This window comes from Thalassophryne amazonica, chromosome 17 (assembly GCF_902500255.1).
Source record: "Thalassophryne amazonica chromosome 17, fThaAma1.1, whole genome shotgun sequence".
Lineage (NCBI taxonomy): Eukaryota > Metazoa > Chordata > Actinopteri > Batrachoidiformes > Batrachoididae > Thalassophryne > Thalassophryne amazonica.
The window spans coordinates 11,098,673-11,114,919 of record NC_047119.1 but is presented as its reverse complement, the minus strand read 5'-3'; the positions used below and the strand labels follow the sequence as shown (position 1 = coordinate 11,114,919).

At 38.1% G+C, this 16,247-nt stretch overlaps 1 protein-coding gene across 1 annotated transcript in view; it reads right to left on the bottom strand.

Annotated features, from left to right (window-relative positions):
- The window catches only part of col5a1 (procollagen, type V, alpha 1), a 247,044-nt gene that overhangs the window by 42,621 nt on the left and 188,176 nt on the right, over nt 1-16,247 (bottom strand). The window contains exons 30-38 of the mRNA XM_034192658.1: nt 13,798-13,905; nt 8,480-8,533; nt 5,692-5,745; nt 4,961-5,005; nt 4,707-4,760; nt 3,047-3,091; nt 2,879-2,932; nt 2,717-2,770; nt 2,563-2,616 (exon numbers count right to left, since the gene is read on the bottom strand). Of these exons, the coding sequence (XP_034048549.1) occupies nt 2,563-2,616; nt 2,717-2,770; nt 2,879-2,932; nt 3,047-3,091; nt 4,707-4,760; nt 4,961-5,005; nt 5,692-5,745; nt 8,480-8,533; nt 13,798-13,905 (522 nt within the window). The remainder of the gene's footprint in view (nt 1-2,562; nt 2,617-2,716; nt 2,771-2,878; nt 2,933-3,046; nt 3,092-4,706; nt 4,761-4,960; nt 5,006-5,691; nt 5,746-8,479; nt 8,534-13,797; nt 13,906-16,247) is intronic.

Genomic DNA, 16,247 nt, shown 5'->3' with positions numbered 1-16,247 from the left:
GCATGAAATGGTGTTATTTCTAGCAAAAAACTAAACAAAGCAGCTAGCAACACCAGGAAGTGACGTCACCATGCTAACGTCTGCAAGATCATACCATAATATTAGGTACAGAATGTGACTTTTTAACCTCTTAAAATAGGTCAAGGTTAGCTATCTTCGAACTTGTCCAAGGTCTGTGTCTCAAGAATGCTGTCAATTTGAAGACTCTGGCAGTAATAGGACTGGACTTATGTTGAGCACAGACAGACGCACGGACAGTTGGACGGACAGATGGTTGGTCAGACGGATGCATAGCTGATGGCCTCAGGTAAAAAAAAAAATCTTAATCATAATCTTTTTCTTAATGGTTTCATAAACTGCAGAAATGCAAATGTTTGCAAAAAAAAAAAATAGCAATTTTGTGATGATAATTTCAGGCTGAATTGTAATAGATGGCAGGAGCAGGCTGAACATTTGCTATGTGGGCGGACTACTAGTCATTAAGGCCACAAACAGCTCGCTTATCATCGGCTATGATTCTCATTTGGCATTAATACAGAGGCTGGAAGGAACAGTCTGTGACACACATCACAGATGAACATCTCATTGTGAATTTGAAAGACGATCAGCAACACAAGCCAGCTTTTAGTGATTTTTTGTTTTTTTATCAGGGAGAACATAAATACAATTGGATTAACACACTGCTAACTTTACTACACTGCAAATACTGTAATTCTTTGTGATTTGTCTCCATCCTACAGGAGACACTGCCAATTAATCCTCAATAATGTGCAAATATATGATGCAGAAACTCAGAAATCAAAGCATCTATGGCACAGGGTGTACCTATGGTGTAAGTATCAAAAGCAAAAAAACTTCCCTCATTACAATGCAAATACAGTAGCTACACTAAACAACTCTGAAATCTCTTAGCTCACCTCCTCCTCGAGGGTACTTATAATGTATTATCAACAACAGCACTTCCCCAATACTGATCCTGGAGTCCCATAGCGCTACATATATTCCATTTCTCCCTAATCTACCGAGGGAAGATTAGCTCAGCCAGGTGTGTTCATCCAATCAACAACATCAGGCTGAACAATAAACCAGTTTGCATCATTATGTGCACTTAGGGAGGGAAGACAGGAAAACAGGAAATGTTTTGGGTCCTGAGGACCAGGATTGCAAAACACTGGTCTACAAGGTAATGTTAATGACTTATCTAGCCAACAACAAAATACTTCATCCTCGCTAAAATATGAATATATACACTAAACAACCCTAAATTCTTATAGTTCACGTACCTCCAGGTGGTACTTATGGTGTAAGTATCAACTGTCTACAGTTTATTGCTAGTGAGCTGTCTTCTTCAAAAGAGAAATACTTTACTCTCATTAAGATAAAATAAGTATACACACTAAACAATTCTAAAATGTAACAGCTCACCTACTCCTATGTGGTATATACCAATAGTGTAAGCATCAAGTGCCAACAAGATATTTTAATAAGTTATATTCTGAACAAGAAAAAAACACACCTCACCTTCATTAAGGCACAAATGCAATCCTAAAATGTAACAGCGCACCTACTTCCCATGTGGTGTATGCTTATAGTGTAAGTATCAAGTGCCGACAAGACATTTTAATGAGTTACATTCTGAACAAGATAAAAAAAAAACACATTTCACCCTCATTAAGGCACAAATATATGGACTGAACAATCCTAAAATGTTAACAGCTTACCTTTGTATGCATTTATAGTGTAAGTATCAAGTGCCGACAAGATATTTTAATGACTTATATTCTGAACAAGATTAAAAAACACATTTCACCCTCATTAAGGCACAAATATATGGACTGAACAATCCTAAAATGCTAACAGCTTACCTTGGTATGCACTTATAGTGTAAGTATCAAGTGCCAACAAGACATTTTAATGAGTTATATTCTGAACAAGATAAAAAAAAACACATTTCACCCTCATTAAGGCACAAATATATGGACTGAACAATCCTAAAATGCTAACAGCTTACCTTTGTATGCACTTATAGTGTAAGTATCAAGACACAAATATATGCACTAAACAACCCTAAAATCTAAAAGGTCATCTAGTCACCAGTGGTATGTATCAACTGTGTATAAGATCTTGTCAATGACTTATGTTGTAAACAAGAAAAAAACAAAAAACAAACAAACAAACAAAAAAAAAACCTCTGCCACAATATCATGCATACGCACCAAACAACAATACAGTGGAATGGGCCAATGTCAGGGGCACTAAGAGTCAAACTGTGAAATATCCACAAGTATTGTGAATGACTTTTTTGTGTTCACAAGGAAAAACCATTAATCCTGTTGAATATGGAAATCTATGAATCAAACAACCATAAAACATCTTGTCTACTCTGCAGAGAGTATATCTATTGGGTAAGCATCAAGAGATAATTTCCCAGACATTTTCCCACAAATTATGTACACTGTAGCAAAATACAACAATAACAGTCAATAATAATAAATAAAAAACTAATCAATAATGCAATATGTATCAAGATGAAAGCCATGTGATTGTTAGAGCATGACTCACCTGAGGTCCAACTACACCTGGTGGACCTGGAGGTCCAGTCTTGCCTTGAAAGCCCTGTGTATAAAAGAAAAACACAAAAAACAAAGAGAATTGGCACAAAGCTCATTAGCAGAGAACAGATGAATCAATGCTGAGCACACAGTGGGTTACTAACAGTCTCTCCTCTCTGCCCAGGATGTCCAGGAAGTCCATCTTTCCCCGCAGGTCCCTTTTAAGAAGATACGTAAATCCATAATTGTTAGTATGCAGACTGACAAATAGAAAAGTATCATATTTTTAAACACAGAGCCTGGTGTGATGTGTGGCTTGAACTCACAGGAGGACCTTTTGGTCCTGGAAAACCTGTTGGTCCCTGAGCTCCTGGCAGACCCTGAAGCAAGCATAAAAAACAAAAAAAAATTGTTGGTAGTCAGTCATCAAGTGTCACTAATGGAAACAGACATGAGGTATGAATGGTCAGTGATGGCAGCGTGGTGGCACATACCCTCTCACCGGGCGGACCGGGTGGGCCGTCATTTCCTGAGTTACCCTGAACACACCAAATGCACAAATATCACATCAACGGCACTCAGAGGCAGCAAAATTACAGTCAGTGGACAGTTTGGAAATGTTGTGGTAGGTTGGAGTACAAATCCAGATCAGTGAGAGCTGAGTCCTTGCCCAATGGTACTTCTTAGCCCTTGATTTTCTCCTAGTTTTTGTTTATTTGCTTGCGTTAGTTTAAAAAAACACTGGTGGAAATGGTCCAGTCCCTATGCATCTAAGCCCCCACACAAGATTTTTATTTATTTATTTTAAGATGTATCACCTCACTACGTCAACTTCACTAGTATCATTCTATCTGCTTTTCAATCTGAAACAAATCAGTACATCAAAGAGAAAACAGATTCTGTTATTGTTGGTGTTTTTGTCATTTTTGGGATGTATCACCAGAATGTCTACGAAGAATTCAGTAGTATCAATACCTGCATTCCTTTTTTAGATGAACCCAACACAAATAGAGAGATAAGTTTAAAGCAATTTTTTTCTTTTTATTTTCATATGTATGACCTCATTGTCTCATTTATTTTCACCTCTGAAATAAATATATAATTTAAAAAGAGCTTTAATTCCTGCGTTTGTTTGTTTGTTTGTTTTATTAGGTGTCCACATAACGTATTGCCATTCAGTAGCGCTAACAGTAGCTAGTGACTATATTATCTGGAGCCTATTTCTTTTGAGGTTCAACATAAAACAAATTTGTAAAATAAATAAACAGTTTAAAACAGATTTTTTTTTTTTAATCCGGTGGTGGGGGGCGGTGTTTTAGTGTGTATTATATTGTAGTGTCTAAGTAGCATTTTTGGCTAGCAGATATACTATATGCAGTATATTTGTTTTGCTGTTCAGTGTAAGATAAAAAAAAAACAACAGTGTAAAATAGATTATTATGTTAAATGTTTTGGTTGGGGTAGCTGTGTTTTTAAGGTGTATCATCTTAGTGTCTAAGTAGCATTTTTGGCTAGCAGATATATTATATGCAGTATATTTCTTTTGAGGTTCAGTGTAAAGTAAAAAAAAAAAAAAACAGTGTAAAATTGATTATTAATTTAATTTTTTGAATGGGGTGGTTGTGTTTTTAAGGTGTATCATCTTAGTGTCTAAGTAGCATTTTTGGCTAGCAGATATACTATATACAGTATATCTCTTTTGAGGTTCAGTGTAAAGTTTAAAAAAACAGTGTAAAATAGATTATTATTTTAATTTTTTTGGATGGGGTGGTTGTGTTTTTAAGGTGTATCATCTTAGTGTCTAAGTAGCATTTTTGGCTAGCAGATATACTATATGCAGCATTTTTCTTTTGAGGTTCAGTGTAAAGTTTAAAAAAACAGTGTAAATAGATTATTATTTAAAATTTTTTGGATGGGGTGGTTGTGTTTTTAAGGTGTATCAAGGTTTTATTATTATTATTATTATTATTATTATTATTATTATTATTATTATTATTATTATTATTATTAATATTATTATTATTATTATTTTGTGGAAATACCACCAGACTGTCAAAGTACAATTTTTGCTAGGACTTATGATGCTTGGTGATGTATATAATATTTTGGTGGATAATACGCCTCATTTTAAGTGTCAGTGAAGCATTTCTGCACCTTTGGTCCAGCTTTTCCTGTGGGTCCTCTTGGCCCTCTCTCTCCACGTGGGCCCTGGAATAACGAAGAGGAAGTGCCACGTGAACATTGTGGAGAATTGTCTTTGACGTACTTGTGACAGTAAACACATATAATGCTCTGAACAGTTGCTTCAGTTTGGATTTTGCTGAAAGGTTGAGCCTGAATCTCCATTTCTGCTCCGGTGCCAAATGTGCCATCTGTATATGAGCGCGGGTCTGCTGAGTAAGACTAACCGTTGGTCCTCTTTGTCCACGTGGGCCGGGTTTTCCCGCTGTTCCCTGTTGGCACAAAGAACACATGAGGACCACAGAGTGGCACTTAGATGCCTAAAGGGTTGCGTCTTCTACAGTACAGGAGGCAATTAGGAAATGTTGTATCGTTTGCAAGTGATTTCATGACAATGAGTGAGCTCACACTTTGGAAATCCTTGTTTAAAAATTTTTCGTCAACTTTTTTCCCACCGTGCCTTCTATTAAAGCAATTATTACCTTGGAACAGAACATTTTAATTTGCACAATACAATGAATTTACAGCAACATAACAATTACAGAGCTGCATTCATCTTTAATGAGAAAAACAATTTTAACATTGTGTGGCTTTGAAATAAAAAAAAACAAAAACAAACACTGTTCTAATAGCGCTATTATTCCTTTCTCTTGGGTCTCATAAACTGCACAAATGGCTTGTGAAGATAAAAAGCTCTGTGTTTTGAACATCACTCTTACAGGCAAACTAATGGGCCATCCCTTAAACAAAGAACGTTGCGGTGCCGAAGTGCCACAAAGTTGATAGTATGAGTTGTGTAAGCGGTAATGAAGGATGACTGCAATTGTCTTCCCATCCTTGTAAGCTTTATTTTAGGAACATGCCTCTTCTGCTATATTAATAAATGTGTAGCTGTAGTACTGCATTTGTATTGATCCGATTCTTTCCCGAATGAAAAGACAAAGTCTAACCAACATACCCGTGTTCCTTTCTCTCCGTTGGCACCTGGGAAGCCTTGGAAACCCTGAGATCCCTGTTGGAGAAAGAAAGTCATTGCATTTATCATCAGCTGAAAGAAAAACTTTAATTTCCTGAGAAATCCAGAGCGCAGTGAAGGCAGCGGGAGACTGGATGGGCAATAAATAAGGGCAGGGTTTGACTGTTGTATCCGAAGCTGAAGAGTGACACCAAAAGTCGCTTTTAAGTCCCAGCCTCTTCCATCACAAAGGATAAAGCGCGGTTTCCACTTTCAGCAATTGTCAAGCTCTATGAGCCGAACCACCGCCACCTGTAGCACCTGACGGTTTGGGGCCATTTGGCTAGAAAAAGTTCCCCGCTAACCATGTTGTAGAAACTCTTTTACACCACCACCATGACCTCATCTAGGTGTGAAAAAAAGGCAACAAGACTCACCACCACATCAATACAAAAAGTCAAAATGCATTTCGATGGCAGGATGACATGAAATGAAGGGTATAAACGCTGGCTCAGGATGGAGCTACAGCTTGTGCAGAATTGGGGCAAATCAAGTTCTTTAAAGGTCTGACCCCTTTTAATTTTTCAGAAGATACAAAAAATGTACTTTGTGGTGAAATGTAGTTATTAGAAACGGTAAATGGACTGCATTTATATATAGCCCTTTTCCATCTGCAACAGACGCTCAAAGCGCTTTATAGCCCGGTCACACGGCACTTAACGAAGGGCAATGAAGCCCTAACAAAACAAGAAATCTGGACTTCTGTTGACTTTCGTTGCCATCGTTTAACCTTCGCTCAGCTTCATTCCTGCACCCGTCGCTTCGACAGGATTTATAAACTGTCGAACCTCAATTCGTCTGTAGTTTGTTTTGCTGTCGTTCTTGATGGTTTCTTATCATTTTCTTAGTTTTTGTAACGTTAGGTTAACGTTTGACTTCGTTCAACCAGTTGAATGTTTTCACACAGTACAAAAGCTGGTTTCTGAGCGCTTTTATGGAGCTCCGTCCCAGCGCCGAGTCCTGGAACTCAGAGATGCAGACACACACTGCTCCAGCATTGGCTCCAGGCGCGTTTCGTTTAAAGTGACGAGATCAACGTTAGCTTTGATTACGTTTCATTCCTCTTTCATCCCTTTTGCACTCTTGATTTGCAGTCTATCCGATGATAAAGCTCGTTCGTTCACCTTTTCTCAACAAATTGTGATTTTTTTTTATTTTATTTTATTTTTTACTTTTTTTTTCCTTCATTCAGGAATCGTCGTATGCCGTGTGACTGGACCATTACAATAATCCCTCACATTCACCCCGATGTCAGGGTGCTGCCAGACAAGGCGCCCACTACACACCGGGAGCAACTAGGGGATTAAGGACCTTGCCCAAGAGCCCTTAGTGATTTTCCAGTTATGCTGGGATTTGAACCAAAAAAGTACCTTTATTTTTGTGTTATATTATAATATTTGCTCTTGACTCAGGGTGGCACATGGAAGGAGAAGGGCACACACTTCTTCGTCAACACATGATATTTCTGAGTGATTATTTCTGTCTGAACCCCAACATGAGACAAGCCTGCATCAGGCTGCCTTGAGTGCAAGGCAGCAAATACTGTCTGCTTTTAACAAGCCCCATTCACGTAAAGGTACAACTGCTTTGATTTCACTGCAACTCTACATCAAAAATTCCCTAATTATTTATTTAAAAGCAATTCATTATAATAAATCTGTACTTCACACTATTATGTAAATGTGTACAATTAATCCATGGTTCACATGGGTGCCAAACAGTTGGGGGTTGTCTGGGAAGGGTGGTCTATATGGATCATGAACAAACTATGGTCCATTACACTCTCATGAAATGGTCAACTCCTCAATAAGTGGTTTTGGCAAACCACTGTAACTGTAACTCACATTTGTATTGACATCCAATACAATGTCTTAACTGTCTCGATACTCCAATGGGATCTCTGGTGACCTATGTTTATTAGGAGTCTATGTTTTGGCACTTTCAATGACAAATGAATAGAAGGTTTGACTTGACTCTTCTGTAAACTGATTACAAGGATGTAGTATAGCAGGACAGTTGGATGGCCCTTGAATGGCATGCTCGAAAACAGAGTTTCCCAATGTATCATGGTGTCTTGTTGCTTTATTGTAACCCAGGTGGGTCAAAATTCTAAACTGTTTGCAGAAAAGGCCAATTTTAATGATTGTGAATTCTTTATTTAAATATTAAGCAACAACAAAGTGATGCACAAACAAAATCTTTTTTTTTAATGACTTACAAAGTGGACTGCACCTTTAAATAGATGGCACTGCATATTTTCATTATTTTGAAATATGGACAATGATTATGAATGATGGATGCTGTTGCAGGTTGTTGCTGAAGAGGATGAATTTCTACAGTACTTCATCCTGACTGTGTGTTGGTGGTTTCTAGGTGGTGTCTTCGGGACTTTGTGCTTTGTTCATGACAGCTTGTTGCTGGTCTGTGACCACATTTTTCCTTTTTTCCAGGAATTCTTTTAATTCAGAAAGATGCTGCCAGTAAATTTTTGAAAACCATGCCATACCACGGTATGGTGGCAAGCATCAGGGAGACATCAAGAGGACTCAGTGTTACAGTTGGGTGAGCATTGGGACAAACCACATGAACGTGGAAACCTCCAATAAGAATCAGGCATGAGGCCTTAAAAACTCAGCAAAAATGCATTCATATACATGTAACATGATTTATTTCAATCTTTCATTTAAAACAAACATGAGTATAGCATACATTTGGCTGCTGGCACACTTACCTTTGGTCCTTGTCTTCCTGGATATCCAGGCAACCCTGGAACACCAAGTTTACCCTACAAATGAGAAAATCCAAATTTGAGTAAAATACATGCATACCAACCCCCCACCCGCTTCCCAAGTGCAAAATCTGCCACCTGTCTTTGAATGTGTGTGTCCAAATGACAATACAAGAGAACATGTTACTAGAAATGACGAGAAATTCTTGTCTTAACCATTCTACCCCCACAAAAAACAAACAAACAAACAAAAAAAACACCCTTGTTGTATCTCAGTAACCACTAGGGCTCAAAATCAGATTGTGGTCTTACATTTCAGAGCATCCCAAAGTATATATATAAATAAAAATGTTTTTAAACCATCACTGGGCCCAATAAAATCATATCTCATTAGATACTGAAGCTCGTGAGATTTATCACTTGAATTACTCAAGCAACCCCAAGTTTATATTCAAGCCTTCTTCTTTGTCTTTCGGCTGTTCCCGTTAGGGGTCGCCACAGCAGATCAGTCGTTTCCATCTCACCCTGTCCTCTGTATCTTCCTCTGTCACACCAACCACCTCCATGTCCTCTCTCAACACATCCATGAACCTCCTCTTTATTTATTAGTATAATTTAATAAAAAAGCGTTTGTCACACATAAACCTGCTCCTTTCATTATTTTACACTCCCAGACAGCCGTCAGCTTGGAGTTCATTGAACATTACTGCTTGCTGGTTTTCGATCAATACTCAGCACTTTTTGTCATTTTGCTGTGAGTCAATCTGCACTTGCAGGAGCAATATTTTGATGTGAGCTGTAATTACATACAAGCATTCTATTTTTATGAAAGTACAAATACCAATTATGTTTCCTTCAAAGAATGTATTCAATAATGAATTCAAAAGTGAATTAAACTTAGAGTGTGCAGATGCCAATAACATTATAGGAAATGCACGCCAGAAAAGGCGCGCGGGTTCTGCAAAACTGAGCAATGAAACACAAACTGTCATCTGGTCAATCTGTACACACTTTTAATAATGCATTTATGTTATTTATTGATGCCGATCGGTGTGTCAAGCCGTTTATTTCAAGGTACCAAACATGCTGCATTGAACATTTCAAATTCTATTTTGCTTCGATATGGGACAAATGAAAAGATGCACAGCAGCCATATCTGTGCAGTTTTATTCTAATATCAGGTGTCAGCCTCTGTGAAAGCATAAACTCCAAGGTTTTAAAAGGTGCTACAGTACAGAGCAGAAAGAACAGCTGATGTCTACTCCGTCGTTCTGATGTTCCATCAGAAGACACCTCAAAGGACAACGTGCCTAATCTGCCTTAGTACATATTTCCTTGATTCCTCTTTCCTTGCGTTTTGCATCTCTCGGGTCCTAAGCGAGAAGAACGAAGATGCAAATGAGGGAAACATGGAGGCAATTAGGAGCAACCGAATGTAGCCCCGTGAAAGTTCTTTTGAAGAAATGTTACATCATGTGAAAGAAATGAAAAACAGCATGCAGGGGTGCAAGATAAGAGGCACCACCTGAGAGTGGTTGGAGAGAAAGACAAAAAAACACACTTTTTTATGTCTTAAAAAAACCTTTTGAAGATAATGTTTTCCTGTTTTGTCTCCTTTTGGGCTGTTGTAATGGTAGATAATTGAAGGTACACTAACTGTAATGTCTCCATGAAATACATGGAACAAACTGTACTGATACCAACTGTTGATACATCAAGTAAAATTTGGGTGCAGAAAGTACAATATGCAGACCAGTCTCAGAGGGGGTGACCATCTGTTATGGCCATACTAACAATAGCAAAATAACAAATAACATGAAGTACAACATAGAAGTTTCCAACATGCAGAGACAGAAGATAAAACTCAGCATCTAGATAGTCCTAAAGTCCAGTGGTCGTGCTAAGACTAAGGAACAAGTCTGCCACACCAACTGCTTCTCCCTCAGGTGGCCAACCATTGAGGTGTCCAGACAAAAAGTAGGTCTTCCAGGACCTTCACACTTCAACCAGCACATGTTCTGCAATGTGGAACTGTCTGAGTTTCCTCAACAGCACTGGGACGTGGTCGTCCTCACTAAGAGAAAGGACGTTCCAGTGGAAAAGGTGATGTAGCTAACTGATGGGATGAAAGATACACATACCTGGATTTAGGAGTGACTTAAAAATCCTACATCAATCCTTTTGTCAGCAATCTGCAATGTTAAGGTGACACGTGACTGCTGGCTCATGTGAAGAACTTGGCAATCAGCAAGAACTAAAGACCCAAAGAAATGTAGCGCAGCACAAGTGCTCCCATGTTTTTATGGGGAATTTGGTCTAAATCCAGACTAGACTTTTTGGCCCATATACAGCTATTGTGGGATTCTCCAATCTCAAGGTGAAGGAAAACATTTTTGTTCAAGAGAAGAACAACAAAACTGATGTTAATGGAACAGAGACCAGATTTGATGACTACCCTCTAGATGTTGAACAAGAAGAAAGGAACCGTTTTCCAATCACCACTGGCAAAGCTGTGTTGATTTTGTTGTAACATTTGTCTATGTAGAGATAGAAACTGCAAGCGAGAGGCTACCTCTCACCCCGGACCAGACAGAAGACCTCAGAGACAGAATGGTGGCAAACAGTGCAGTGAACAGCAGTGCAAGTCAAGTGGAGGATGGATCCTGGACATAAAATACTGTAGTAAAAAGTACTGCACGGATTTTGACAAAATTTTTGCCACAGATACATGGATATAATGGAAGACTCCATTATATTTTGGAGATCCAGATCCAAATTCAGATTCTGGATTAAGATTTCTGCATCAAGATTACGCTTTATATAGGCTTTGAAGGATTACATCAAAACTACTTCATGGATTCTCACCAAATTTGAAGAAGGTATGCTTTCTTTAAAAAAAAGGCATGAGGCAAGAATTTGGAATTAAGTGTGAAAATTTAAGTCAAGAACTTAATTAAATCAAACATACCAATGTAAAAATTATGATGATCTGGGTTTTTAAAAAGAAGGTTAATTTCCAGGAGCCAGAGTTGAACTCACAAGACCTGGGTACGTTCTAGAAAACTGATTTCACTAAACCTGGATTCCCCCCCCCCCCCCCCAAAAAAGGTGGTTTTATTGATATAACACTTACTATATTTAGAAAAGAGCACCCTTTGGGGTGGAGAAACTGCCCTCAAAGCTGATCCTTGTTCTTGATGACTGTGAATTCTGTTTCCTTTGCAAACAAAATAAAAACTATTGCTTTGAGAAGTTTATCCTTTTCTGACTTTTCTGGACACCTTCAAGGAGATCTTTTTGAACAATTGAGCACAGGTAAAACAGACTCTGCTCTGGTGATCAAGGACCAAGTCTCCACGACAGTATGACTTAGTCCAAAAATATGTGAACTACAGAATCCATTTTACCCAGCTCATGTATAGCCTCTTCAATTCAAAACAAGCATGATTTTGTCAGAACACATCATATTAATATACTTTAAATAAATACAGTAAAAATCTGTTAATATGGTGATATGACATACAATTCATATTCACTGAGTAGTTCCTATTGTGTGACAGTACAGTGTCGCAAACAGCAAACATGTTTGCCTCCCAAGCGAAATATGGCAGATTCAAGGCTGTCAAAGTCCTATAGAACAGTTGGAGTTGTGTTGGAAAAACCAGATCAATATGTGAATTGCACGCCAAGTGGCCCTGAACAAAAGGGAAGGGGCATCACAAAATCTCACTGAATAGGATTTAAAGTACAATAAATAACTGCATTTCAATGCTATAGAAATAATGAGTTGAAAAACAGCATGATAATGTTAATTTAGAAAAAAACCCTTTGGCTTTACTGAATTTATTATTTTATTTATTTATTTATTTCTGTTTTGTAAATTACAACAGCTTTATATTATAAAATGTGCAGGTTGTAAAGGCATTTACACATTTTACTTTTTTTTTTTTTTACAGACTTACTATGGCAACCACAAATGCTAGAGGTTTTTTTTTTGGGGGGGGGGGGGGGGGGGGGGGGTCCATAAAACCTATGGATTTATTTATTTATTTATTTATTTGCAGTTTGTGCTAGCTCAATGGTGACATATGAGGTCCTATTCAATAACGCTATGCATTCTACATAAAACATGCTTTGTTGGCTAGCAAGGTGCGCTAGGCTAGTTAATGGCTAAATTAACAGTAGCTCATCTGGCTATAGTTAGCCAAATTTCGGGATTTGCACTTATTTTACATGATGTAGATTATTAATGGTTCTTCAGTTTAATGAGTTCTTTAATAGATATCAATAGACAGTCTATAAGTTTGGGGTTTCCATTAGAAAGCATGAAGAGTATGGAATTTGTCTTCCTATTGTAGCAATCTATAACCTAGCTAGCAGGATGAACTTTAGATACAAACCTAAAATATTATATCATAGATCCGTTCCTATAATAACATAACCAGATTTATAGCTTAGCCTACTAGCTATAATTTAGTTTTACAACAAGTCTACAGACTAGGTAGATGTAAACTACAGTCTTCTCCTGTATGAACATTTAGGTTTCAGGAACTAACTCCTATAATATGATCTTTCTTGTATATGTTGTTTACTGCCCTGATTGTGTAAATGTCACTTATATACATACTGTCCATATTCTTGAGCCGCTTAGGTCAGTAGGGAGAGTTTGCATGGGATAAATAAGCTTTTCAACCTACCATCCCTGGTTCTCAAGACCAGACACTTAAACGACTAGTTCCTTTTTTTAAAGATATTTGGGTGGGTGTACCTTAGTACACACTAGTAGAGTTCCAACTTAGATTTGGAATGTATAATAGAAGATATACCTTACTGAATTTTCATGCCTACTGCATGAGCAAGTCATCAAAGTACTTTGCCAAAAAACATTTAAGGATAATTAAGGCATCTGCCCTGTTGTGCTCATCGGATAATCGCTTGCCAAATCAGCCATTGCGTGAGCCATTTCCATGCAGACTCTCAGGGATGTGCATCTGTTCAAGGCAATTTTTAAACCTTTATTGAAAGCTGTTTACATAAAAAGGCATCTAAAGTGCTGTCACTTAACTTTCATGGTGTTTGGTTTAAAAATAAAGCCTGCTCTGGTTTTAATGCTGCCATGTGGTTTAAGAGCAGCAGCAGAGGAAAAAAAATTGCCATTTAGCAGGCAACATTTAGAAAAACAACATTTTTGTTCTTGTTAAGTCCCACTCAAAACCATCATTTTGGTTTATACACAGCTGATAAACACAGAAGTAATTTATGCAGCGCTGACGTCGTTTGTGGGATATCTGAATTCAGTCGTTAGTGCAGCCAGAACTTACTTTCTCGCCAGATGGGCCAAGAGGACCAGCATCTCCTGGGAGACCTGAGCGGCCTTTGGGCCCTTCTGGACCATCTTCTCCTCGAGGTCCAGCTGGTCCAAGCTCTCCCTGTAGATGATCATGACATCAAATTAGTTAAAATACACTAGATCCACTGCTATCACTGAAAAGGAGCATGAAATGTAACTTTTCTCATTCCATTTGTTATAAAAAAAATAGTTTGAAATCCAAAATAAATTCAGTGAAAATAGTCAATTTTATGGCATGGCTAATACTAGCCATGTTTAGCAACAGGTGCAAAGCAGCAGAAATGTGAACCACTGGCGGCCATTCTGGAGTGGTGAAGAGCTACGGTGGTTAAGAAATGAATGCAGCGTTCCATTCACATTTTGATTTGCACAGTGTAATTCAAACATATCAGTTGTTATGTTGCATTCAATTGCAATCTGAACTCAGTTGGAAGCTGAATTTATACCATTCACTACCTTCTCCTTGGAGAAAAACAGACTGGGTGTTGTAGAAACCAGCGGGTTGGACACTTTGTTAGCAAGAAAAGATTTACTGGGCTTGACTTCACAGATGATGCTCTGACCTTTGCGAAATCAATGGATGTCATCACTGAAGAGGCTGAGTGAGGGATTGGAGTGTCTAGGTTTCTGATCAAGACTAAGATCCAGCTTCCAATGATTTCCTTGAGTTGGTCCATCAGAGGTTCATGTGAATGTGGTGAAAGCGTTGAACTTTTAGACTTTTATATATCTGGGTCCTTGAACTTTAAGATCTAGATATGCCGAGTAACAGCGTATGGATCCTTGAGGTCATTGAACAGAGGTGCTTGGTGATGCCAATACCTTTGTAGGGGATCAAAGGACCATGTCTTCAGGGTTTTGTTGCTTTTTGTCTCATTGTATGGTTGTGAGACTTGAATGTTAGCCAGTAACATAAAGCAATGACCGGATGTCTTTTGTATTAAGTCTCCTTAGAGGACCCCTGGGTACTGCTGGGATGAGGTTGGGTCAAATTAACAATTTCTCAAAGACATGGTGGAGTATCACTTGCATTGTGAGGGAACTCCAGGTCATGTCTGGGAGCAAGCACTGGCACCTTGTAGTTACTGTTTTACGTAGTTTGGCAGCGTTAGGGCCAGTAACCTGACGTTTCTTTTAATATCAAACCTGTAGTTAAGACAGAACACTATTTATTTTATAGTAGCTAATGTTTGTTGTTTTCTCTGCCAAGATATTTTTAAATTTTATTTTTGCACTTTCATATTTTAGCTTGCTTTACTTATATGTAATATACTATGTACCTGTCTCCCACCTGGTGGACATGTGCGGGATTGCTGCAGGAAGTAAACCGATACGTGCATGATGGAAATGGAGCAACGGTGGGTGAAGCTACATTTGTCGGAAAATGAGCTTGTTATTTTTATATTTGTTTGTTTTTTTACCTCAGCCAAGAAGGTTATGTTTTCACTGGCGTTTCTCTGTTTGCTCTTAATGGGATAACTCAAAATGTTTTGAATGCATTTGAACCAATTTTGGTAGAATGATGGGAAATATGTCCAGGATCAATCAATTAAAATTTGGTGATGATCCATATTAAACTCTGGAGTATAGCGTTATATATTTGTTTGCCCTTTTGTGAATCCACATCCTTCAATATTGATATGTGGCGTGGCAGAGGCATGTGCTCTACCGAGTGTCCTTTGAGTTTGTTTTGTTTTCTTTCCAAGACCTCGATCTAGTGATCATCAAAGCCACTGCTGTTTTGTTTTATAGTGTCGTGGGTCACATTTTGGCTCAAGATCTGTTTTTCTGTCTTGGTCCAATGTGATAAGGCATCCTGACTTTTTTCTGGTGATTTTACCTCTGTGTCATTTTGTGATGTTTATTGGTTATACTTATTGTGGCATTTCTTCTGTGTTAGCATGGATTCAGTGCTGTCAACCGCCACATTCGTATGCCCCACACTTCCAGGTTTAATCCATTGGCGACATTTATAATGCTGTTAGAACATCTACTAGTGACCAGATTATATTAATTTCTACCCTGGTTTCTAGCGTTCCAAATTACTGTTTTGTTATTTCCACCCTTTTTTTCCAGTTACTGAGCATTATTACCAGGCTCCTTGCCTATTGTTTTTGTTCTGGGTCCAGCATTTTGCTTCCATGTTACAGACCTCTGATTCTGGATTCCTCTCGCTTTATTGAACTCTGTGTGTTTGATATTTCTTCTTCCTAATCCTAATCCTAATGACCATTGCCATTAAGAATTTAAATTGACTTAAGTTACTGAACTCTGCTTGTTCTTTAATTTATTTATTTATTATTATTACTGTTCTGCTTTTCCCATCAGATAAGATGAGGCTTTTGTTGGACTGATTACTGTGTGCCTGACTCAAACCTGTGTTTTTGACTATTCCTCCTGCCTGCCGTTTTGCTGCTGTGA